This window comes from Falco naumanni, chromosome 11 (assembly GCF_017639655.2).
Source record: "Falco naumanni isolate bFalNau1 chromosome 11, bFalNau1.pat, whole genome shotgun sequence".
Classification (NCBI taxonomy): Eukaryota; Metazoa; Chordata; class Aves; order Falconiformes; family Falconidae; genus Falco; species Falco naumanni.
In genome coordinates, this window is record NC_054064.1 from 24,734,024 (window position 1) to 24,759,380 (window position 25,357).

A 25,357-nucleotide genomic window follows, 5' to 3' on the forward strand; every position below is an offset into this window, starting at 1 on the left:
TGAATATTTTTATACTTTTTCAAAACCAGGTTTTATTGGAATTGGAAGGTCTCATAATATCCTGAATATAGTGCTAAAATGCTGTTCTTCAGTTTCTGCACTTGATTTATATATGTTATTGTGTGGACACAAAAATTAATGTGTTTATTCTTTCTCATCAGTCGTAGACAGTGGCAGAGTTTTGTCTGGCTGTACTCTAAATTAACTTTTGTGAAATCAAACCAGAATATGATTTAGATTCATTTGATACAAATGTTTAAAAGCACTGGAAGAGATGGTTGTGTTGAGCAGAGATCCTGTTCCTGCAGCACGCAAAATCACATTTCCTTGTTTTGAAGCTCAGCTGGAAGGGCATGCTTTGCTGAATCAGATACTGTGATTCTTGATAAATGTATTTATTAAAAATGTGCCATTATTTAATGGAAAGTTATGAACACTATCTAATTCTTTCACGTGATTCTGTGGAAAGCTAAAGGGGAGCCTACTGGGATTTCTTTCTCCCAGACATTTACGTGTGTTTTTTAAAGGGCTGTATTGTGCATGGAAGGCAGTGCCAGCTGTTGATTGTCATCTTTCTCATGTCTGTGATAAAAAGCCACTCAAGAAGGCTGAAATATGAGAACATCATTAGCTTTCCTACTGGCAGAAGTGCTTAAAAAAGCCACAATAGAAAGAAAATAGATTGCATATTGAAATTAAAAGGAAAAAAAAAGGCAGCTACAATGAGGTTTTGTTTAGACCCTGGAAAAAGCAAAAACATGGCAAGGAGCTTCTACAGGCGCAAAGGGGGAAAAGTGAACTTGTGGCTGATGTGCAAGGGTGTGTGTGGGAAACCTCTGATGTGCATCACACATGAGTCCCAATTGAGTTTTGTTGTCAGAATTCAGCTGGTTGAGTTGTTTTGCGGGCACCAGGTGCTGTGTAGGAGTTTGTGTTTACTGTGACTGACGTGTATGTGGTGCAGCTGACTTCAGGGGGAGAATTGGTTTCTGTTTTTAATCTGATCTTAGGTGGCATTGTAAGCTTTTTTCTTTTTTTTTTTTTTTAAATTTAAAATCCACTTGGGTTTTAATGATAGAAGATTAATTAAAAAAAATAAGCAAAATGCTCCTGATGTGCCTCATGTAGTTAGGAAGCAGAAGGGCCACCATTTCAAAATAAAACCACAAACTAGGCAGTCAGTGGTGCTTTCTGTCAGACGGCTTAAAAACCCGTGTGTAATTCAGGATTGCAAACAGAGCCTGGTTATGGTTTTCCTTGAAAAATCTTGTGATTGTAATTGGGCGAACACAGAGAGATGTGTATAAAGCATGTATGACTGTGTATACAACAAACTCCAGTTTTAAAGTGTATATATTAGGAAGGGAATAAATATCTCATTTTGCACTGCCTCCTAAGGTGGAGGGAGGGAGGCAGGGATGGAGCCAGGAGAAAACAGAGGCAGTGGAAACAGCAGCAATATGTACGCTTGCCTGCCTGTCTCACATTAATGGAACAGCTTGCAAGGTCTACAGGGAATTTGCATTGGCTCTGTCACTGGTATTATTTAGTTCCTTATTTATTGCTAGTGGCTTGATTGTGCTGTATTTTCCCAGCAATGAAAGCTTTTAAAGATCATGTCTGACTCCTTTTGGACAGTGCTGTCCAATTTTTCTCTGCCTGCTACCAGCATGTTGAGACGATCCAAAAGGTAATCTAAGGATTTTGCGAGTAATTCTTACGGTGTTTTTCTAAGCTACTTGTTTTAATACTGTTTAGGCTTGCTTGCTTTTTTAACAGATTTAATGGTATTCCTAGTATGTTAGGTTTGATTCTTAATTTCTTAATGATTTGTAATTGTATTCATTGAAAAAAATCAGTGTGCAGCTCCACTGATCATTCTTTTAAAAGGTATTTATTTAAATGTATTGTTCCTTACTTAGTGATCAGGGGTTTGTTTCTACAAAATGATGGATAGATGCTTTACTGAGAACAAGCTGCTTTAGTATTCAAAGTAGCAAAACAGTATTATGATGATACAGGCAGCACTAGGCAGGGCTTGCCAGTGTTCTGACATTGCACTTACAGTCTTCTTAGAGATATGCATAACCTTAATTTTGAAATCGTTCTTAATACATTTAGCATTTTTTTCTTGGAGTTGTAAACATGTTAACGTAGGCGTTAATAGGATGAGTGAGTGTATTTGCACTACTCTGAATTTTGATAAAATCACATTGAAGTGTGTGAACTAATAAATGGTATCAGATCTGATGCAGTACAGTGGTGTCCCTTCAAGACCGGGAAATAGCAACATAATTATTGCTCATCAGGTGCTCTGTGGAGCTTAACATATGTAGCCTGAAAACTTACTGGTGAGTATGGTAGGTAGTTAATCCTGACTAAAGCACTATATTCAGGTTTATGAGTAAATGGTTGTATCAGCTAGTGTCAGAATTTCTCAGCAGCTGATTTGTTGATACAGTTAAAAATCTACGTAAGACTCAGGCTATAAGCTTTGACTTGATTTTCAGTGTGACTTTTGTTCATCAGCTATCTGAAATTATACTAATCTTTTTTAGAGGATTGTAGCTTCTGTGTAGTAATATATTGGGGGGGGCTCTCTATTTCCTGCTATCTTTCAACATTTGTGGTTTAAATTTTATTAAAGTTGTCTTCTGTGTTGACAGTGAATTTTAGAAATTTTATTGGTGACAAAGAAAGATTTTGTAAATAAATTTAGATCTTAGTTGCGAATAATTGCATTAGAGATGTCATTCTTTTCAAATACAAGGTTTGTTGTCTTTTGCCTAGTTTTCAAAGGGAAGGAGCTCTTTGAGATTCAGGTTGTGTGTTGATCTCTCTGCTCCTAGCAGTAACCTTCACATTCATTGAGCAGTTGCAGCAGTGGTTTGATGGAGAAACAAAGTGGCAGAGGTAAAGCTCAATATTTCCTTATAGATTTCTTGGACCTGGCTAAGGAGAGGAAAGGGAGGCAGATTATTGTCCTGTGCCTCTGTTTCCAAAGGATAAGGTAGGTAGGACTTGGCTTTCAGGTGCTTCTTGGCTGCCAGCTGGTGAGCATGGAAGCAGCATGGCATAATGAGACTTGGCTCACTGTGAGAGCAAGGTGAGATGGGCAGAGCCAAGGAGCCAAGGAGTTGGGTTAGTGCAGGTGAGGGAGGGGGGACTTGGGTGAAGGGTGACACTGTTACGTAAGAAGATGACCCGTGTTAGACCTGTAGCTTATGGAGCAACTCGTTCATTGCTTTTGTTTGCAGAACTTTGTTTTTCTAAAGCTCACTCCGTTCTAGGTGGTGTTCAGCACGCATAAAGGTAGTATTTTGTGAAAATTCAGCAATTATGGACTTCCATGTAGAGTGGAAACCTGCAGTGTTTCTCATAAGAAAAATAAAATATCTTTATGTTGCAATACCTTGTTAGTCTGCCATTTTGAATTTAAAATTAGGCATCAAGGACAGAAACAATTTGAAGAGATGCTAACAAGGTTTCAGGTGCAATATTTTGTCAGAAAACGCCTACTCAAAATTTACAATTCCATTTATTTGTTAGTAGTTGAAGTACAAAAAGAAAGAAATTGATCTGTAAATCTGCTGCACATCTTAATGGAAAAGAGATGACTTTATTGATTCAATCACATAAATGAGCATTAGATATTTCAAAATGATCAAACAGCTCTATGAGGATTCATAACAGAGGGCTGCTTCACAAAGTCATGTGGTGGAAATCCTATTTCGCACAGCACGGAAACCACAGACTTCAGTCAGCCTTAGAAATTAAATATTTCAGCGTGTGTGACAGTTTGCTGGGAGTATCACCTTCTGCCATGCTCTGCTGGCGGCCTGCCAGCTCTTTGCCTACCATCTTTGGGGAGATGGGTAGGCAGGTTGGGCTGGTCTTAAAATGTATAGCGATAAATCAGCTAGTTCTCATGACACACTGTTATATTGTGATTCTTGCCCAGGGTATTGGTCCTGAAAACGTGTGTACACATATGTAGTAACTTTGCTCCCGAGAGTATCTGGGCTAGGAGAGTGGTCCACTGTACATCTAGTGCGTTGCAGTGCTGGGACCTGGGTGTTGCTGTGTGTTAACGTTCTCAGGATCGTGGCATCTGGGCACTTGGAATAAAGTACCATATTATTAAATGAATAAATATTTTTCCATTTTAATTGGCCCCCTTTCAAAGCATAATGTTCACTTCTTGGTAAACTTCTTACTTTTAGAAATCATGATTGCAATTTAAATTGCTTCTGTAACATTGCAATCTTGGGGCATTTTTAGAAGCAGAGAATTTTTTTTTGCCATATCAGATATTTGATACAATTCTCCTCTGATCTGTTTGTAAAACTTCTGCATGGTTCTCTACGTCACTTGTGATAGCTTATGTGCTCTTAATTCCGGGCTTCTCCACCTTTGTAGTTTTTAATTTGGTTTTGCATTGCACGAAGGAGTTGCTAGTGAGATTCTGACCACTGTTCTATGGCACATTTCTCTGTCTGCTCACATTTCTCTAATGATGGCTTTGATACGTACTAAAAATTCTAAAGGGCTTCACTCCCATATGGCTTTTCCTACATTAGGAGGCAAATGGGAAGGACTCCTCTTTCTCCTTGGTACATTTTGTTGAAATGAGCTGTTTTGTGCAGCTGGTGGGCTTCTCACTGCAGCTAATGGTACTGTAAAAGTGAACCATCTGCTCCTCCGGTCAAAGTGGCTGGATTGTTTCTTCTTGAGCATATTCCCAGAAGGATAGAGAAAGTCAAGAGCAAATCGTAAATACATAAGTTTGTCATGGGAGGGGTGACGTAAACATAAATCCGATTTACCTGTCAAACTGGTTCTGTGTAAATATTTATGATTCTAAACTATAGAAGAAATACAAGAATTCCTCGGTTCAAAGGGCACATGGGGTTGGTGTTCTAGTATCAGCTGTACTGAGTCATTAGCTATTAAAATTGGATTATGGAAAGATAAAGCATAATTCTGACATATTTAAATAAAATGTCTCTTTTAAAATCCTTTTGTTTCTTTGCACTTTGGGCATATCTTGAATATACTTTTGCAATTTGACATTATTAACGGCAATGTAGAATTGTGCAAGTGGGTGTTTGTTGGTTTTGAGAAACTGACTTAGAATGATGGTTTCTAATGCTTCCTCATTTTTTCAGAAGTTTAAACCTGTTTGGATGCAACAAGCTGTGACTCTGGATTTTAATGATTTCACTTTTGTTTAGTGACTTTCTTCTTGCAAAGTTAAGACAGGGGAGATTTATGTGTTGAAGTGACCTGAAAGAAAACTCTGGGGGATGACAAAGGGTGGATTTCCGTTAGGAGGGACGTGCTGGTTTCGTGTCCACTATTGCCATTGATGCTCTAATTCTCTTTCCCCTTTTCCTTTCAGTGAAAGGGCAACAGTGATGCAGTAATGTGGTAATTTGTTAAAATCACAGAATTAACCACCGTTAAAGTGTAAAATAATCTTTAAGTAGCAAGACACCTCTCCAATCAATGTTTCTGGGGAAATCATTGTTTTTCATTATAAACAGTTCCTTGGTAAATAAGAAGAATGTTCTTCTTTATTGAAATATTCACAAACAATAAGAGAAACCACCTTTCACTGGGACGTAAACGAGTGAGTGGGAAATTATCAGGTGGCCAAGAGCATGTAAATGGTGCTTTCTGATGCATCGGTGTGTTCGTGCTAACTTCTAAGCTACCGTAACAGGACTGTGTTAGACAGTTGAGTCCATACATATCCCTTCAAATGTATTCAGTGTCTTTTTTATGCTGATTCATCTAGATTGACATTAAAAGCTGTGTATGTCAGAAGGATGCCACCTCCTCCATATATACATTGTCACTTTGAAGAAAAACAATTAGTTTGACGCTAGCAGTATATTTACTTTTTTGTGGTAACATAAAGCTAATCTTAAAAATGTGAGTCTATGCTATAATTAACTTTGAAATGGCAGCTGTCATGCCACACGTTTCCTTGCTCAAATGAATATAAAGTAAGAAGTGTTTCCCTTATGTTGGGAAGGATGTGAAAGACCTGGAAATCTGATGCTTTTAATAATATTTAGCTCAATTTTTTTTTACCTAGCTCAGTGTATTAAATGGCCTCCTGACACTTCTAACTGAAGAGGAAATTTCATCCAGATTGTTCATACCGGTATTTCAAAATGGCCCTAGGATAAAAACAGTTTGAGGAGAGAAAAAGAATTTACCTTACCTTCTGATAAGCGTTTTATGAGAACAGTCTTTTGGATTGTATAAAAACATGATGGGTATTTTGCTTTCTAATGGATGAGTTTTGGGGAGTTTCCAGTACACTCTCCACGATGGGATATTTGTGCTACTTAAATACTACAAAAGAAACTGGTACATCATGATTAGAAGGAAGGTCCTCTTAATATCCAAGATAAGTGTAATGATTCAGGGAATACACCTGGATTGTTTGTAATTTCTAGTTTATTTTGGATTCTGTCTGTGTAAATCAGATTTTAAATTCATTTTGAGTACTGTTGGCTATTTTCCTGCTAGTCTAAAACCCAAAGTGTCCTACAGGGTTAACACTGAAGTTTTAAGCCTTGAAAGCTCTTTGTTCAGATGGAAATTCTCTTGTATGAACACTTGGCTATTGCCCAGGACAAACCAGTTTTTCAAGTCAGGACTTCTGTGGAGAGGAAACTAAGCAACACATAAATGTGGATGGCTTCATGAATTATTTGGATCCTTCTTATGAAGGAAGCTGCTGAATATAGAATAATTTTACACCGATGTTTTAAGCAGCAAAATGAAATATTGGGGAAAGAGACTGGTTTCAGAAGAGGTAGGAAGAGAAGGGAGATTCTGAACTTCACAGAGAACGCTCAGATTAGATCAGTGCTACAATGGAAAGTGATACAGAAAATGTACATACTGGCATGCGTTTGGCCTGGAAATGTGCAGTTCTTATATTTAATTGAAGTCGACACATTTGGGTTTTAGAATCCTTACGAAGTCTGTGCATCTGCTTATTTCAACTGTTGTTTGTCTCCTACAAGTGAATTTTAAATCCGGAGCGCCCATCAGTTTAAAGCTCTGGGATGGGCTTGTTCATGTACCTGCTGAGGATATTTTTTTTGCCCCTGCTGTGACGTTGCTCTCTGAGCGGGTCCTTGTTCTGTGAAGAGGTGCTGGGTTGTGCTCAGGAGATGTTCTCCAGCGCACTTGGGATTCCTGTAGTTTTAATGGCAGCTGAATGCTGATGTTAAAAAGGAACCATACACCTTAGAGCAAAATGTTTTTTTATATAAAAAGCAAAACTTATTTAAGGAACTGAGAGAAACAGTGTATGACACGTCATCTTCTATCACCATACACCCACCTGGAAGCCAATGACTTGGTTCTCAGTCAGGTGCTGACAACGTAGTATTGACCACCATCTCAATTACCATATTAAGAAAGTATACATTTTTTCAAAGCATTAAGGAAAACACCTTTGAAGTGATTTAATTGTACATTTGTAGCTAATTATCAGATATTCCCTGAACAGTTTTTCTCAGGCCGTAGCCCAGTTTTTTTCCCCTAATGTTTTGAGGACTACAGAGTAATACCCAAGTGCTCTTTAGAGTAGCTTTGTTGATAAAATAATAAGCACTTCAGTAGTGAAATCTCATAGTTTATTCCAAACCCCTTAAAAATTTAGTTTTGAAGACTATTCTGATGTGCTTGCTTTTGGCACTATGTCAGCAGAAGGTGGAGGGGTCCAGAGAATCGGGATTCAGGAGAGGAATTCTTGAAGAGTCCTGCACAGGGGAGTCCATGTGCCAAATGTGAAATCCAAGCCACCTGATACCAGTCTCTCTTAGCTATCATTTAAGGCAATGCTGTGCAGTAAATTGGGCATGTTTTGAGATTGTAAGCTTAATAAATCTTGATCTTTTCCACAAAAATACTTCAGCGTCGAGTAGGTGGTATTCAACTGTGATATTTTATATGAAGACAAAGCTTAGTCATTTATTGAAAATCTCAGCAAATGTTATGCTTATATAGTGGTATGATGCTTGCATTAGTCTCCCGGTATCCATTACTACCTTCTGTGTTTATGTAGTACTAAGCATATTAAAGCAGTGCAGGATTAATATAAAATGTAAATGTCACTTCACGTGTTTTACTTGATGCTGAAGGAGTTACTTTTGGTATCATAAGACACTGCCCGTGAGCATGTACTAGAGGAGAGCTGCTGGCGCCCAAAGAGACGTGAGCCTCTGTAGTTTAAAAAGTTCTGCAAGCGCATGCGAGAATGGTCTTTCCCTGAATCTTTGATCTCTAAGGAAACTAGTCTGAATCCTGCGGTGGCATTTGAAATTACTTATTTCCAGTTTATTGTGTGTTTTCCTGTCCTTTAATTTTGTTCCAATCTTGATTGCATGGTAAATTAGTATGTTACAATTAGTAGGCTTAATTTAAATGAAGCATGATTGCTGTGGAATGTGAAGACCTGACTTTCTGTAAGCGTTTGCATTTGTCTTCATCTGTGTCTTCGTTCTTGTACTTTCTGCAATTTTTATGGGTCTCATTTGATTTCATGCTGGCCATGCTGCTTCCAGACTTTATGGTGGAACAGAACTGATATGGCAAGAAAGCTGGGATACGACAATACCTGGCTCCTAGAAATGTATTTTACAAAAAATTTTTACTTATACAGAAATAGGTTGATTTTATTTAACAGTCCTATCTTCCCTACTTTTTCTCTGAGAAAATTTGAGCTGTGTTTGCCTGTGCTTGTGAGTTTGTGCTGAAGTTTGTTACACATAATTTGTAAAAATAATACTTGCCCGTTTCTAGTTCCTTTAATTATGAATAAGTACATAAAGCATTCAAAAAGCTTTTAGCGGTTTCTTCATTTGCCTTCTGCTTCAATTTTAGAAGAGGTACATTTATTAAATATCTGCTTTTTTTAATAGCTGTGTAAATTACGGCTCTGTGATTTTACTAGGATTTAGTTTTTTCCTTATTTCTTTTACGATTTGTCTTTGTCATCACTGCTACTATCCATTTATTTTTGATACATTCATGTATTTGTACTTACTGCTTTCCACCATGTTGCTTTAAGTGGGATCGATTTTGATTTTAATCTTCAGCCTTCTTAAGTAGAATAGCTTTTAAAACAAGGATACTTTCTCAGGTGATGGTAAGAGCTGCTTTACCCTTTGGCATATACTGCAGTAAGCTTTAACTCTCAGCTCCTGGCTTTTAATGTTTGTGTTTTTCTTCTGCTTAGTTTTGTGAATGATTGTTTCAGCTTGAAGCTAAAACTTCAAGACTCTTCTCTGTGTGTGTATATGTGTAGTATGTGTTTTGTATAGTTATTAAACTGGAACAGCCATCCTTGTATGAAAAATTGATAGCTATTGGATAATGAACATTTGTCTCAGATAGCAAGTAAGCTTTACACAAAAGAATGAGGTTTAACATGTAATCAGTCTTGATTGTTCCAGAAACTTAGCCTTGCTGGAGATCTGAGGGCTGCTCTTTGTGCCAGGGTAGGAGCTGCACCCTGAGCCTCCCCCTCTTCAGCTGCCTTTTGTGGTTTCATTGCTTCATTAACTTGAAATGCCTTCTACAAGCATATTTTCTTATGATTTTTTAAGCGGGCTGCTTATTTGATCTAATACGCCCTGCAGTATAGCTATCTCGTGTATTTTTGTAAGTAATTTTTTCACGTCTCTTAAGTTTGTTGGTTTTTATCTGAGACAATGCTTTATTGACAGACCTGCCTCCCTAAATGAGTAAGGACCAGATAACAGAATACTTTATTTGCAGCACTGTAGTGTATCTCTTTACATGAATCTATACCAGTTTTACTTGCTACGCTGAGCATTTTCAATGTCCACAGAACCCCAGCTCCTGTCTGTCAACTTCTTTGACATTTAGAGCCAACTCTTATCTAGGTATCCTTTTTACCTCTCCGCCATTCAGTGAGTGTATTGATTAGAAGGGTCCCAAGCAGCATTTCTTTTCACAGAGCTGAAGGGAACACACTGAGCACTATATATTCTCTCTTGATATCTGTTTTGGATTAAAGCAGCACGCCAGCATGAAGTCTCAGCTTTATCTTGCTTTGGTAGGAGACAGCTCTGCTCAGCCCCTGTTGCGTCCAGGCAGGCAAAGCACGGCACGTTCCTTTCTAAGACAGCTTAGACCTGGACAAATGTCAAAACTTTTGTAGCTTACTTGCTGAGATTACAGTTTTGTTAAGCCTGGATATTTTCCTAATACGTCCATCAGACTATTGTCAGCCTACCTTAGCACCCTCATGCATTGCTTTTATTTTTTAGAGATATTTTTGAAGATGTTTCTCCCATCTTTGTGTGTGCAAACATAATGAGCAACAAACTGTTTTCAGTGCTTCTGTCTGAAAGCCTTTGGAGACGGAATGCTTGTCTGTGTGTTTCACAGGAAAGTGGTTTTGTTCCTCTAGAAAAAATGAACCTTTCCTCATTGGACTGTCTTTAGAAGTAACCTGTTTTATTAAGAAATGTTGTGAAGTTGATGCTGATTTTGGGTTGATTGGTTGGTATGTTTTGTAGGAAGCTGCAAAGAGTTGGGAAACATTGCTTTAGGAAGGGGAAGGTCTTGTAATAAAAAGTACATATACATAAAATAAAAAGAAAATACAAAGTACACTCTCACATTTTATTTTAGAAGCAGAAGTATAAATCTGAAGTACCGTTGTAAGGTAGGCAGATTGAGACTGAGACTCTGATTTTCTGCATCTACATCATATAGCTTTGCTATAGGGGATGGACTTGTGAATTGTTTACCTATTCAATAAATAGTTTTTCTTACATTTAAATTCTGCAAAATTCAAAGAAGGAGACCTGCAGTCCCAATATGATAGAAGAACATGGTTCTCATAGCAGATGATGGTTGGAGTGATGCATGTTTCAAAAAGGTAGGAGGGATGAACGAGCTGATATACCTACCTGTGGTGCAAAGCATGATAATACATATTGTAATTTACCTCGGTGGATTTTTTTTTTTTAAAGGTCACACATTTTCGTCCCTTCTTCTTTGGTTCCTAGCTTCTGAGATAAATCCAAAATACCTAGGAAGCCTTTCTGTCAAAAGTCATGTAGAACTGAAAAATTGAGGGATGGTGATTTTACCCAAAGCGACCTGAAATGGTGAGGAATTGGTTGTGGTTGAGGACTTGGGCAGTGGATTTATTGTCTAACAACATATTCTCCCTGATGTCTGCTCCTCTGGCGTGTTTGTCCAGATGCGGTGCCCTGTTCTTTTCGGGCTGTTCTGTACTCTTATGGGTTGGAAATTGCTCGCAACTTACATATGCTGGATGGTTCTTAGGGAAGCTGATGTCCATTTTGCCCCTTGGGGAGCTGAGGGTGCAGTAAGTAAGGCTCATCTGCTAAGCAGCAGTAGCACCAGGGATGGAAACATGGCCCAACACTCTTAGCCTGAGAGTTTACCTAAAAACCAAAGTAGGACTGTAGTTCCAGCTGGTATGAAAACACGCTGTAAGCATAAAATTCTGCCAAGCAGGCACAAAACATGAAACTCTTCAGTAGGTTTGTTATTATTAATGTCCACAGTTGGAAAGATGAGTCTCACTAACAGGGCAAAACCTTTCCAGTGGAGCTAGGGAGAGCACAGGGCCTCTCCGCCTCTTCCAAAGTACAGGCTGGAAACAGCCAACTCCAGCAGCGGGCAGTCCTCGGTGCAAACCAGCGATGCTGCTGGCTGGTGGATGGAGAGATTTGCTTTCTACCGATGAACTAAGTGTATTCAGCTTGGGGTCTGCTGAACCACAAGTATGTCTACATTCCCTTTTGTGGAGGGAGGGCAGCATTCAGAGAGAAAGAGCTATACTTTTTTTTCTTCTAATTTCCCATGCTTTAGCTGTACTAGGGTTTCCTTAGAGTAGTGGCTGCACTGGTGTTTGCCCTATCCGACAATGATTTAAGACCGGTCAGACCTGACAATTTGTATGAACTAGAAGAATAGCTTTTTGACTCCATTGAGTTGTGAAAACCTATGTAGTTACAAAGGTTGTTGGCACATTGCCTTTCATGAGCTTCTATATAATCTATTGAAAAGCTTTGGCTGTGAATCATCACTAGAAAATAAACCCTGGATGTTGTTTTTTAGGGAAGAGATTACTTTTTTATTTGAGTATTTGACACAGGAAAAGTGTAGATTTTTATCGCCCATGTATATTGATTTTGTTGGTTTAACCTTTAGAATATGTATTTTCAAAATTTGGCCTATAATTAGATTGCAGACATCTTAGTCCCATTGACATCCCTAATGCTCCCACCATAGTTATTATTCTACTGTATGGCAGTGTGAAAATCAGTGCTCTGTGCAGAAAAGGCAGCTCCATGGACACAGTCTGATTTGGAGACTATTTCTAAAATAATGTATTGTTAGAATAGCTTTTAAAATTAGATATGTAATTTATCCTCATACTGAGATTTGAAACTGCAATTAGCTGATAAAGAGCTAATTTGTAACATCTTTTGATACTTCAACGAAGAAAATGCTCTGAAACAAAATGAACACAACTGTTCATGTTGGGTGGTACAAAGCAACTGCATGACTTTTCTAATATGAAAGATTTATATTATATATAAATCTTACACAAGGTTTATATTAAACCTCCTCACTTTTGAATCCTGGAAAACTGTTTCCTCCCATTTTCAACTCATACGCTTAGTTTTCTGGAAACATCTTTGGGGAGAGTGTTTAGAATGAGTTTATTATATTACACACCTGCGTATCATTGTAAGCTACACGGTTAAAAGATTTGAAACAATACAAGATCACTTTGTCATTTTATTTGTGAATTTGTTTGCTTGGGCTTTTTTGAGAAAAAAATGCGATAAACTGTCTTCCGTGAGAATTGCTGAGTAGAGAGTTATTTAAAAAGCAGTTACGCTACGTGAAGCATTTAATAATAGAGTTGGAGGAAATGAGAAAGTATGCAGTTATGCTTAGTTTTCATTAAATCATTCCTTCACACTTTGTGATGTAACTTCATGGCAGTATAATGCATAACACAACTGAAGTAGGAGATAGTGATGCTTGAGAAGGTTGGTGTATGTTTTCCCCCATTAAGTATTGTCTGTATTTATTCTGTGGTGTCTCTTCCATAATCAGTTTTTTTTTCTTTTTTTTTTTTTTTTTTTTCTTTTTCTTTTCGTACGAGAAAAAAAGATAGATTTGGAGTGTGTTTGGCAGGGAGGAATATTTCAGAATAAAGTGGCTTGATTTAGTTGAGAATGGCTGTACCAGTCATTGTAATTTATTGTGACATTTCATTTTGTTTGGCTTTGCAAAGTTGTTCGTATGTTGTTAATAATGCAGAAGGTCTGGACTATACAGTGTGGTGTAAGCAGGTGTGCACCAGCCTCAAACATTAGGCAAATTAGGCATAAATTTGATGTTAACTGGCAATTTTAGCCTTTTCATTTGTGATTTCTTAGCTTGAGGTGCTGCTGCTTCTTGACAAATGAAGTAGGAGGGTTTATCTAATATATAGCTTGTTTTAGATGAAAGGAAAATGGTCTTTCATGCCATAAGTTAATTCCTAAGCACTAAGATGTTAATTTTCCTTAAAACAAAAGAATCAGTGTACACCCAACTTACCACGTGCTTTGGAAGCCTTACATTGCTCATCTCCATGCTCACTTCAGTTAATGTGTTTGTTAGCATGCTGAAATGTGTGTTGTGGTGAAAAAAGACATTCTTCATGTTTTTTTTACCCCACCCCGTGCTCTCTTTGGATATCTGTACAGAACTGCAGCCCACACTTCACAAGTTGACTGCATCTCTTGTATTCATGCTCCTTGTCTCGCAGAATTCACATCTTTCTACAGTCATCCACACAGTGACTCTAATTTGCTGGCACCAGCATGAGGCATGGGAGCACTCCCTTCACATCTTTAATACTGAAAGGGAAGGACTTCAACGACAGAGGCAGGACTTTCCTCTGTTTTTGTGGCAAAATGAAGTCTTCTTCATTTTCCAAGATGTCATCCATGGATGACTCTACAAATCTTCTTTCTCTGAACCAACTCATGCATTGCACATACCCGGATTAATAAGAAATAGGCATTTAAAAAAAGGAGGGAGGAGGATGAAGCTTTTCATCCTGCATGGAGCAAACGCCTTTAGAGTGAGTCTGCAGCAGCCTGTCACCTACAGCAAGCCATACAACTTGGAGCAAAGCGTCCCGTTTAAGGATGTTTCTCTGCTCATGGGACTTAATGACAGGAAATATGTGCTGCTTTCTTGGGTGACACTGGGAAGAGGATAGTTCTGTGTCTGTTGTGATGGAGAATCTATCTGCGATCATTAAGTTGCTTGTTGGATTGCACTTCCATCCTTTGGGTCTCAAGTGAGCTTAACTGTATTTCCTGAAGAGGAAAGAAGTAGTGTTTGTTGTAGGAATGTGCAGACCACCAGACCTACACCATGAATAACAACACTTTTTTTTCCCCGGTTATTCTAGGATGAATAACTTTTAAACTATTCTTGAACATAAAAAAAACCTATCAGTTGAACCAGATGCTTACTTATTCTTATCTATTTTAGAGAACTAATTATCCCTGTTGTTGGTAGCGCTAAAGCTTACAAAATTGCTTCCATCTTTGAATTACTATAATTAAGACAGTAACTTCCACATCTAGTTAACATTTCTGTGCAGCTGGTGCATTCATTGACATGCAGATTTTGGATTTTGTAAATTTTCTGCCATTGTGAATAAAAATTTTAAATACTTATTTTCATTTCCAAAATGCCTGTTTCTTATAAAGAGGTCTTTGTAAAGCAAATCAACTGAAACCAAACTCCTGTAACATCAGAGGAGAATCTAGTGAAGTTTGGTTAGGTGACAGTACATTTTAGGAAAATATGTAACCACAGATAGCTTTTGTAGGTATGATCACCCTGAATTTTGGAACCCATTTTGTAGGGATTTAGGGTCACTGAATTACATGTCAAATCTGGAACAAGTCTGATGTTGGACTTCTGAAATGTTATTTTGAAAGGAGTTATTGGTTAATGCAGGAGTGATCCGGCACTCTGACATCCTCAGATGGTTTACAAAACCAAAACTCTGTAGTTAAAAATTACTAATGTGAACAAATGCATTAATGATTACTAACCAAAATGTCATTTAAGCTGTAATTTTTCTGTACATTTTTTTTACTTCAAGTTGATTGCTGTCTAAGTCTATGGGAAGACTCATGCAATCGGTGCTAATCTTGTTTACTTGTACATTGAGCAGCTTCATCTGTGAGGAATCTGTGAGGCCTGTAGGTTTAGATAGATTTTGAGAAACTTCCTTATCATTATTCATTTCTAATAAGCAGCAACGCTATGGAATTACTTGATAGTGGTGGTTGGTCATTTATTTTTAAATTGTTTTTCTGTGGCCCTTGCTTTCATTACATGAATGCCTCGTGGATGTTAATCGATTTTGCTCAGCGAGTTGGAGATATCCCCTGAGTAAACTGCTAAAATAAAGGATCAAATATTGATCTGTGCTGAAACTGAAACACTGATTTCTTTTTCAGACTGAAAATGCGTATGAAGTAAGGTGTGCTCATGGTGCCCGTTTTAGAGGCTCGACAGAGACTTGTCTGTTGGTGCCTCGGAGGAGGTTCGTTAGGGTGTCGCGGCCGAGCACCGGGGCTGCGTGCGGCTCGCAGGTACGCCACCACATGTTCTCATAAATAACCCCAGCCACGGGTGCTGGCTCCAGGGTGCATTTCAGTGGGTCCAAAACCAGTGTCCAGTTACCAGACCCACGTTCGATGTCCTGCAGTGTTCAGTTTCAAGAATGTGCTGGGAACGCTTCAGTCCACGTAACAAATGTTATTTTTACTGCAGGCAGTGAAGTTAACTCTAGAAATAGTAAAAGCTCCATTTCCATAGTGATGGCAAAGGCATTGTTTCAAATATTTCATATAAACTATCCATTTTGCTGTGCGTGTTCGGAATTAAGTCGAGTTGCTGTTGTGCTCTCACAGGTTTCTAGGCTCAGTTTGGGGGTGTGTGTGTTCCTGGTGGCAAAGGTGGGCAGGGGGTGGCAGCGGGGGCACTCGTGTTGACAGCCCCCCGAACCCTCCGTTGCCTGGAGCCTGGGTGGCACGGAAACTCTGCTGTTCAAATCGTGCTTTGCCTAAACTGGAAGACCTGGAGGGGATTTTTTCCCTGGAATTATGAAGTGGGATCTGAAAAAAAAAAAAAAGGTTAACAAGGCCCACACCAAACTGTGAGAGGAAAGCGGGGTCAGGGTACAAGCTTGTCTTGCATTTAATGAAAAAAGCAAAACTTTGGCTTATAAACAGATAATAAAGCTTGGAATCTCTCTGGACTGGTTAAGAACTTTATTTTTTTCTAGTTAAAATGCTTAGAGATGTATAGGTTACCTTTTCCCTTTCTACTTTCTCCTTCTCCTGTTTTCTTACTTGGATTGAGTTATCTTAAAGGCAAGGAAACATCTAGTATTGTTTTTGAGAATTTGTGAACAGTAATAAGCAATAATTAACGCAATTTAAAAGGTTAATAACATGGTCTCCTCATTATCATTGGCCTTGTAGCTCAGTATTCAGCCTGGTACCATCTGTCTGGCTAAAGTGCATCTTCCAGGAAATAGTTTTTTCTTGATTTGAACTGTTTCTGCCAACACTGAAATCAACAAGTTTGAATTTATTTGGCACAAAGGCCTGGTTAAAGCCAGCTTTGCTTCTCTCGTATTTAGCTGCTCTTTATGAGGTGCTCAAATGCTGTCACAGTGACTTCTTGGGGGAGATCGCCCAGCTAGCATCTTTATGTTACCTCCTCCCTTCCCGTTTGTATTTTTGTGACACTTTTTCTTTCTTTTTTTTTTTTTTTTTTTTTTTTTTTGTGTTTTTGTGACTGCCAGAATTCCATCACTCTTATTCTGTAGTTTCTCTGGGATTCCAAGATCTATGAAAAGTTTTATGTGTATATCCAGAGGGCTCTTGCCAACCAGTAGAGAGTGTGATTGTATTGGTCTGTCTATTTTTCTCATCATATAACGTGGATTCAAGAAATTAGATATTCTGCTTTTAGCCTCTGTGTTTAAGCTTTGCTTTATTGCCAACACACATGGTTCATAGAAATGGCTAAACAGGCCTAAGTGATGTTCCCCCTTCCCAGATTAGAGATCCAGGGAAGTTGAAAGTTATCCAATTTTGAGGGTGTAAAGAGAGCAGTGTTTTATTCCTAACTTGGGGCTAGGCTTTCACGCCAAGCCGTTCACTCCTCTGGGTACGTTTGTGTAAACCTGACCTATTTTAACAGGTCTGGCTGTGCCTGCTCTCCAGCCACTTAACCCTTTCTCTTTTGGTTCCGTATCTTTGCAAGAACAGCGGAGAAAATGGGTTTGTGAAACTCAGTTCAATTTGGCAAACGCGGGCAAGCAGTTAAAAGGCTGGGACAGTTTGTGTTCCCCTTCATGCTGTGATTTAAATATACCAAGTTTCCATAGCCAGCTCCAGACATTGCTGTGGTAAAGTGTATTTTAGGAACTCTCTTTAGCAAAGGAATATGACCATAGAGAATGAAGCTCTGTTTTCTCACTGTACTAGTGTTTTATATTGAGAAAGATCTTAAATTATTATTTGTATTAAAATACCCAGGATTTTTTTATTCCTTACATAGTAATATACATTATATCAGAATGCTGAGGACTTCCGTGTTGTGAGAAAGATTTTCTGGTAATATAAACATAATGATCATGTGGTATTAATGTTGGATTTAAGTATTCTGTTTTTTCAACAGTTACTGGAATAGAGTAACTGAAAACACATTAAAAAAAATAAATCCATAAACTGAGATTTTAAGCATCTTAAAATCAGGCTTTTAGGTTTTCTGTATGATGTACGCAATGGCAATCAGTTTTTGGATGGACTGTTGTTGAATAATACATGAATGTAAATGGAGATCGTATGGAATCAGTTGGATAATTTTGAGGAATGCTGTAAGTACACTAAAGAGCCTGAATAGCAGTTAATGGTGCTTCAACTTTATTACTGTTTATTATAGTTGGCAGTTCAGTTGTATTTTTTTCTATATCAAGTTCTCTAGTTTCCTATAGAACAGCAATAAAAAAGCTTACAAATAATAGTCAGATGCACTGTATCCTGTGACAGCAAAATAGTTTTGCATTAAATTGTAGTTCTTGGCAGTCTGAGGGTGTTTATTGTTGGGCAGCTCCAGAAGATCAGCCGGTGCAGGAAGGACCGAGGCAGGCGTCAGCTTTTGGGCTCTGCGAGCAAACAGGCTTCACACGCGCCCGCAGTACCCCAATGTGGAGCTTCACAGGACACCTCTGCAGCTGGGCTGGCAGTGTCCTTGTTCAGCCTCTGCTCAGCCTTCCCCGCTCCTGTCTGTTCTCCCACCCCCTATCAAGACCAATATGATTTTAGTTACCTGTTTTGAGAACTGCTGAAGTAAGCAGAAATGTTTCTGCCATCTAGAAGGCAAGTTAGCGGTACAGTGAAGAAGTGTACTTAGTGTAATACTTGGTCAGTTGGGAGACTTTGCTGGGAGCTTGGGCTGTTAATTCTGTTTAAGCAGGAAAAGTGGTGATCAGGAAGCGATTTAAATACCTAGTTGCTCTTGTTCACAGTCCCCATGATTTAGAAATGTTTCTCTTGCCCATTACAATTACTTTTAACATCTTTAGAGCTAAATGTTTGCTACTAGCAGTCACGGGCTGGGAACAAATGGAAGAACACATCGTTCTCTTCATTTGGCTAAGTTCTGAAACTCCAGTGGGGAAAAAAGTCTCAACTGCCTCATACAGAAGTGTCACTTTCTTTGCTGGAACAAAATCATGGCAGTGAGTGGAGCTGATGCGGCAGAGGGCTTGTTTGAAACTTGCGTTGCAGAGTTCTCTGTCATTATTGCTGCACGTATTCGCAGAGAGTCTTGAATCTCAGATTTTAAGTTCATAATCCTGCTCAGCTGCTGAATTGTGCTAACTTTTTTTTTTTTTCATAATTTTAACTCTGCCCTACAGAATATATTCTGGTTTCTTACAGTAATAGCCAATAATTGTAACAGATTTATTTGCTAGGTTGGATATTGGTAAGAATGTCTGAAGCACTCTGGGGTATTTTGTAGCTTTTTGGGTTTTGTGTGATTCGTAAAGCATGAGTTGCGTGTGTTTTGTGAATCAGGAATGTGTTGTTGGCTATCTCTAGTGGCCTAGATACTTGAGATACAGTTTTTATATTGCTTCTCATGTACTAAAACACTTCTTGCTGACAAAGAACCTTTTGGCCCTGTATGTTTACTACTTTGCAGGGTCACTAAGATTGAGAGTGTGAGGAAATACTGACCTAAATACTGAGGGATTCCTCCTTAGCTGAAAGATGTTCTGCAGGACCTGCCTTCACAGCTTTTGTTGGTCTGACCATGCCTTATCATTTATATTTCTTTCTTTCAGCTGTCGGACGAGCAACAGAAAGAGTTTGATTGTAACATCCAGCACATCTCCAACTCTCCCGCGACCACATTCCCCTCTTCATGGACATGCAGGTAACTGCCTAGGACTGCTTTACCTGGTGATCGTTAGGAAAAATGTCAGTGTTCATTATAGTGAGTTTGAACATATTGATACTCTGCATCAAAATACACTCTTTTACTGTAGTTTTTCACCTTTCTAACTTGTAAGAGGGTCTTCTCATTTAAAAATAAATATTTTATGTCCTCATCTGTTCTGTACTCCCTAGTTTACTACCATACCTATCCTCCATTCTTTCTGGAGGATTCAGTCCTCTTACGTTCTGCAAAAGAACCTGAGATGGAGAATGAAGTAAAATAAAATTAAATAAATACGTGTAAGTGAATATCTTGGTTTGGGTGTTCTAGCATGGTTAGTTTGTGCCAGGATTTAACTGCAGTTCTCACGAGACACCCAGCGTATTTCTGTGTGCCTCTGGCAGCCTGTCAGCTGTGCAGTGTGCTATCTTATGGTCTCTGTCTGCTACTTAGAGCGACAGGAGATGTTTAGGATTCTTTTCTTTGTTTACATTACTGCCAGTTTTACCATGGAAGCAACTGGGAAATGCGCATTTCAGAGCAAATGGGCAACTGCTTGTTAGTCATTGAGGTGAAGTGTGTGGAGATGTTCTTTCTGTAGAAAAAGAAAGAATGATTATTCAGCCTGCAGTAACCACAGATTTTCAGAAAGGGTCACACATGCAGATTCAACAGCTTGCCTGAACAGCATGTTCCCTTGACGTTTTTATTGCTGAGGGAGGTAGGTGATGTGTGACTACATTGGTTTTGATATTTCAAAATGCCAGAGAAGATGGTTGGGCTTCAGGTATGGCCCTAATGGGCACCAGTCAGTAGCGTGAAACAGCTTGAACATTCGTGGCACATCATCCACGGTGGAGCCTCTCTGGAAGTATGTCACTGTTGCATGTAAGACAAGTAACTTGTTTTCACTATAATCAGACTTTCCTCCTCCTACATGGCAGTATGTTCTGTAAATACTTTCTGGAGATTGAAACTAAGGAAATGCTGAGAAAGAACAGCAAATTGATAGTGGCTCAACTAGAAGGAGCCATCTGCTTCTATTTGCATCTTGAGGGGTGACATCCAGCCTGTTGAAAGGAGAAAGAAGAGCAAAGTTATTGTTCAGGAATGCCCATGACAGCCTCAGCCACTCTCATAAAAATCTTTCATAAATATAAGTTTTCATAAAAATCTGTCATATTAGCTCAGAATGCTATAAAGCCCAGTCATGGAAGGGTTACTTTAATTACTTGGTTGTTTTTTTTAAATTACCCAGAATTTTCAAATCAAAATGTTAAAAAAACCTTGAAAGTTATATATTAAACCAACTTTACTTTTGCTTTAGAATCTCAGATAAAGTGCAGGGCCAAAAATTTGCACAGGGCAATTCCATTTCACATCAAACTCCCTCGGTTCTGTTGTGTGTGTGATTGTGATAGTGATAGCTTTGTAAAATTTGACTCCAACAAGGCATTTTTCTTGGTAGAGATTCTCTAGTTAGTTACATTGCACTCTTTACTTTGTTCTTAGAGTTGATGTGTATGTTGGATTTACCACATTCTAAATTACCTGTACAAGCCTTTAACTGAAGCGATAGAGAAAGGTGCTCCTCAGAATATGAAGGAAGGGTCCTTGCTTGGCAGATTGCAAAAAAATGTTGACATGATCATTGCTTGGAAAACAAATACAGAAATGTTCACAATAGAAACATTTCTATTTTCTTTTCCTTTCTTTTGATTTGCTTTTCTCCTCTGTCTATTTCAAAAATGAAAAATTGCTTGTAGTGGTTTTGATGCTGTCTCAGGCTTTACAAGCTTATCTTTTATGAGAAGTATGTAAGTGTCTTCTAGAAACAAGAGTAATTAATCAGTGGTATGCCATTTTTCTTTAGCAGTAATTGTCAAATATTTCCATTTTTTGTTCTGATGTTGCATATGGGACTTAAAACTATTTGTTAAAAGGACATCCTTTGTGACCTCCAAGAGTAGCCAGTAGAGTACAGGAAGATAAATTACTTGTAGTTAGAGTTCTTCACCGGTAGTATATTTAGGAGTCTTCCCTGGAAAAAATAATTTATTCAAGAGACAAAAGCACATGAAATTTAGAGTAGAGTCACAAATATTTTCTTAAGAAATACCATATATGAGATATGAATGTGAGAACAGGCTGTGATATTTGTTTAGTATTTGAACAGAATCTATCAATCTGTTTGTTCAGGCACATAGACTGATAAGTTACTAAGAAATGCTGGGTGCCTCTCCCTGGCCTCTTTTGTCTGGAACATGCTCTTCTTAATGCCCATTCTGAACCTCTCTTATGAGTCATAAGGAACAGCAGGCATGCAGAGAAATCAGGGAGGCTTTCTAAAATGTTCTGTTCAGAAACCATTCTAAAATCAAGTCCTGTATAGCACTAGCTTCAGGAATTATTCTTCTGTATGTAATGTAAAAGTCCGTGACAGTCCATCAGGCAAACCTACCTCCTAATGAACACTAATCCAGGCTGATAGACTTACTGTCTGAAACAGCATCCAGATAAGATGCCAGGCAATTTTATATCCTAAAAAATTCAGAGGAAAAGTAATACTTAAAAGTTCTCAACATTTGAGGTTGAAGTACATCCAAATGATTTCAACTCTACTGTGAAACCACTTCTGATTCAAGAACACAATGGATTTGAAGTGTGCTAATTCAGTTTTTAAATTGTATGAAGTATTTTTTCCAAAATGAGCTGGGACATCGGTATAGATAGCTGCAGCTTGTTAACTTTGTAGGAAAGTTACTCTGCTTGTTTAATCTCCCAAACTTGAAGTGCCCGGTTCTAGGAATACAGGTTTCAAAATTTTCCCTTTATTCTAAATTCTTTTTCTTTTAAAATCAGAGAGGGGGAAAAAATATATACACACATGTTCCTTACATTTGTTTGTATTTCTTTGAATCCATTTTTAAAAATCTGAAATTTACAGAGAGGTTACATCATGAGGTTGATTATTAAGTTACTATTAGATTATATTTTAAAATGAAAAGCTTAAAATCAATCAAAGAAGCAACATCATCTCTATAATTCAGTTTGAAAGAATTACAGCTGGATGATTGAAGTTCAGGCTATTTTAAAATTTACTTGCCACAACTGTAAGGTAGCCAGGTTGCTCACTGGCTTCCAGTGGAGACACTTGTAACTGCTGGGACCTTTGTCCTGCTCCCATCTGCAATGGCAGGTGGAGGGAGCTGCTGGCAGGCAGCACTGTGGTACTGAATTCAGTTGTTCTGCTCTGACACTGGGAGTTCGGTTCCACCTTCTGGCAGAAAAATGGCTATTACTAACACCTCTATTTATGTATTATTTTTAGAGTGAGCAGGGTATAGAACATGCCACTCCAGATCCTGCCCTGGTTATCAAAGCTGCGGTTCATCAGCATTTCACGTGTGTGATCCTTGGATGGTGTGAGAGCACCATGGCATTCACTATATATGACAGGTGGCACACAGGGCGCTTAAAAATTTTTGATCATTTTGAGATTTGAGTGTTCTGGAAGGCAGCAAATTTTGTAGCATAATGTTGGTATATACTGTGTAGAAAACCGCAACAACTTTGTCTTTTGCATGTATTTATTTTTCCGAATCTCAGAAGCAGGTTTTACAAAATGGTTCTAGTGTGAGTTTTTGGACTTATCACCTATCTGATGAATGTTATGTTTGTAGATGATAACTGAAACTTTCACCTATCTGTTGCCCATAAGGTCTGGTTTTGTATTTTGAGGGTAGCAGATGTACAGATGCTTTGGCTGCATCCTTCTTCCTGCATCCGGAAAATGTAAAGGTTCACATCTGAATTATTAACGTTCATGTAACTGTGTTGATTTACCTAATGGGCAATCATTCTGTGTAACAGCCTCCCTTGAGACAGAGTTTTTTCAGGTTCGGTAGTAGCCAACTATAACCCTTGAGCAACAGGGGAATTTACCTTTGCTAACAGAGTAAGTAGAGTTTCGATCAGCCTTGGTGAATGAGACTACTGCACTAAGGCTTCTCTTATTAAAATTCCTTCAACTACAGCAGATGCAGCAGTACTGGGAAATTTTAGGAAAAGTAGTAATTCCCCTTCTCCCTGTTGTTGTTTTAAAAGCTTCACCCAGACTTGAATTGAGAAGAAAAACTAATTGCTTTTCATTTTAAAACTAGAAACAACTCACAGGGGATCTAATTAAAATTCCAGTGTCTGGAAGGAAATATGCCATATAAATCTGAAAAAGCAGTTGCTTAAAAATTAGTAGTATTTCCGTACCAGATTGTGTAGGCTCAGAAGGGTTTGAACACCCGCATACTTAATTTCAAGATTTAAAACCTGTCATTACCCAATTTGCTCAGTTATTTTGAAATCCTATTTTGATCATAATCTGGAAAGCTTACACAAGATTGATGAAGATATAAGAAGGCAATGACAGTTCATTGTTTATAATAGCATTGGGCAATGGGCTTTGTGTTCAAAAGGATCATCTTGACACAGTAGGGTTCATCGGCAGTAAGGCTTGAAAAATGAGAAGGCAAAGACTAAGGTTCCTACTAGAATGAGCAGCATTCCTTGTTTTGTTAGAAGGTCAACATAACGGTGGAAAGGCCTCAGTCCTGCTGCATTTCCTCCTGATCTAAAATGCTCCTTCAGCTTTCTGCTAACAGGTGAATGGTGACCCTAACCCTACCCACGTGCTGCTACCAGGACACGTGTGGTTTGAGTTGTTTACTTTGTGGCTGTCATAGCCTTCTTCCGTCTTTCTTGTGAGCTTGCAGTGCCATCTAGACTGTCAAACCGCTCGGTCCTCTCTTAATTCGAAAGTGGTGTAAAGTCTCTGTTTTTCCACTGTGACCGTAAAAATTAAAATGAGTACAAGCTTAATAAATGAAGCACCAAAAATTATCTAGTTACTGATTTCTGATCACTCTCTCCCCTTCCCGCTTGGGATTTAGTGGGAATGGGTTAAATGGTAGCCAGTTCTGGGTGAAGACTTACATTGTGTTATGTTACACTGTGAACTTGTCGTTACTTCTTAACTAACAATACAAAAGAAAACCAAGCCAAAGGAAAATAAACACTTCGTTTTTAATTTAGTTTGCTCTTGATGAAGCAGATTGTCGAGTGGTCTGGAATTCACTTACCTCTCCCGTTTTCTCATCACCCCTTGACACATGTTAGATCAGCCTGGGGCTGCTTTAGTCTCAACCAGCTGCTGTTTTTCCCCTCATGGGCTTGTAGACCAGATGGCATTTGCTGGCCTGTGCTGTGCTGTGGCCATCCTAATCCCAGCAGGTATCAGCTTGTTCTTCTCTCCTCCTCCCTACCTGCCCCGGCATGCGTGCCAGGTGTGCACACACCTTGCTCACAGGAGTGGGGAGATGCTACTGCAGATTTTTGTGAACGATTTGTATACCTGAAGTGTGAGTTCTCTTCAACCGAGCACAATGCTTCTATTCCATTTCTGCTCAGTATCACAGTTAAGGTGTATGAATAACTTGGGTTGAAATTAATGCAACTTAATTACGAGCTTCAGTGCAGTGCCGGATGGGACAGTAGCCTTACAAACAGTGCTGGCTTGAGGGGCAAGGTGGGAACCTAGTACTTTGCCCAAAACAGAGAAGTCCTTTGCAGATGTCTTATCATTGATGTTTGACTTTTCAACGTGACTTTTAAAATAAATGCACTTTATATGGGATCTAAATTTGAAAACATTTGTGATGACCGCCGTTACATACCTTGCAGTGTATGGCCTGTCTGGTATCTATTTAGTTTT

The 25,357-nt window shown here is 38.6% G+C and overlaps 1 protein-coding gene across 10 annotated transcripts in view; it reads left to right on the forward strand.

Moving 5' to 3' along the window:
- MAST2 (microtubule associated serine/threonine kinase 2) overlaps positions 1-25,357 on the forward strand; it is a 194,491-nt gene that overhangs the window by 105,496 nt on the left and 63,638 nt on the right. For all 10 annotated transcript variants that reach the window (XM_040610484.1, XM_040610488.1, XM_040610485.1 and 7 more), the window contains one exon: positions 19,496-19,587. In XM_040610484.1, the coding sequence (XP_040466418.1) occupies positions 19,496-19,587 (92 nt within the window). The remainder of the gene's footprint in view (positions 1-19,495; positions 19,588-25,357) is intronic.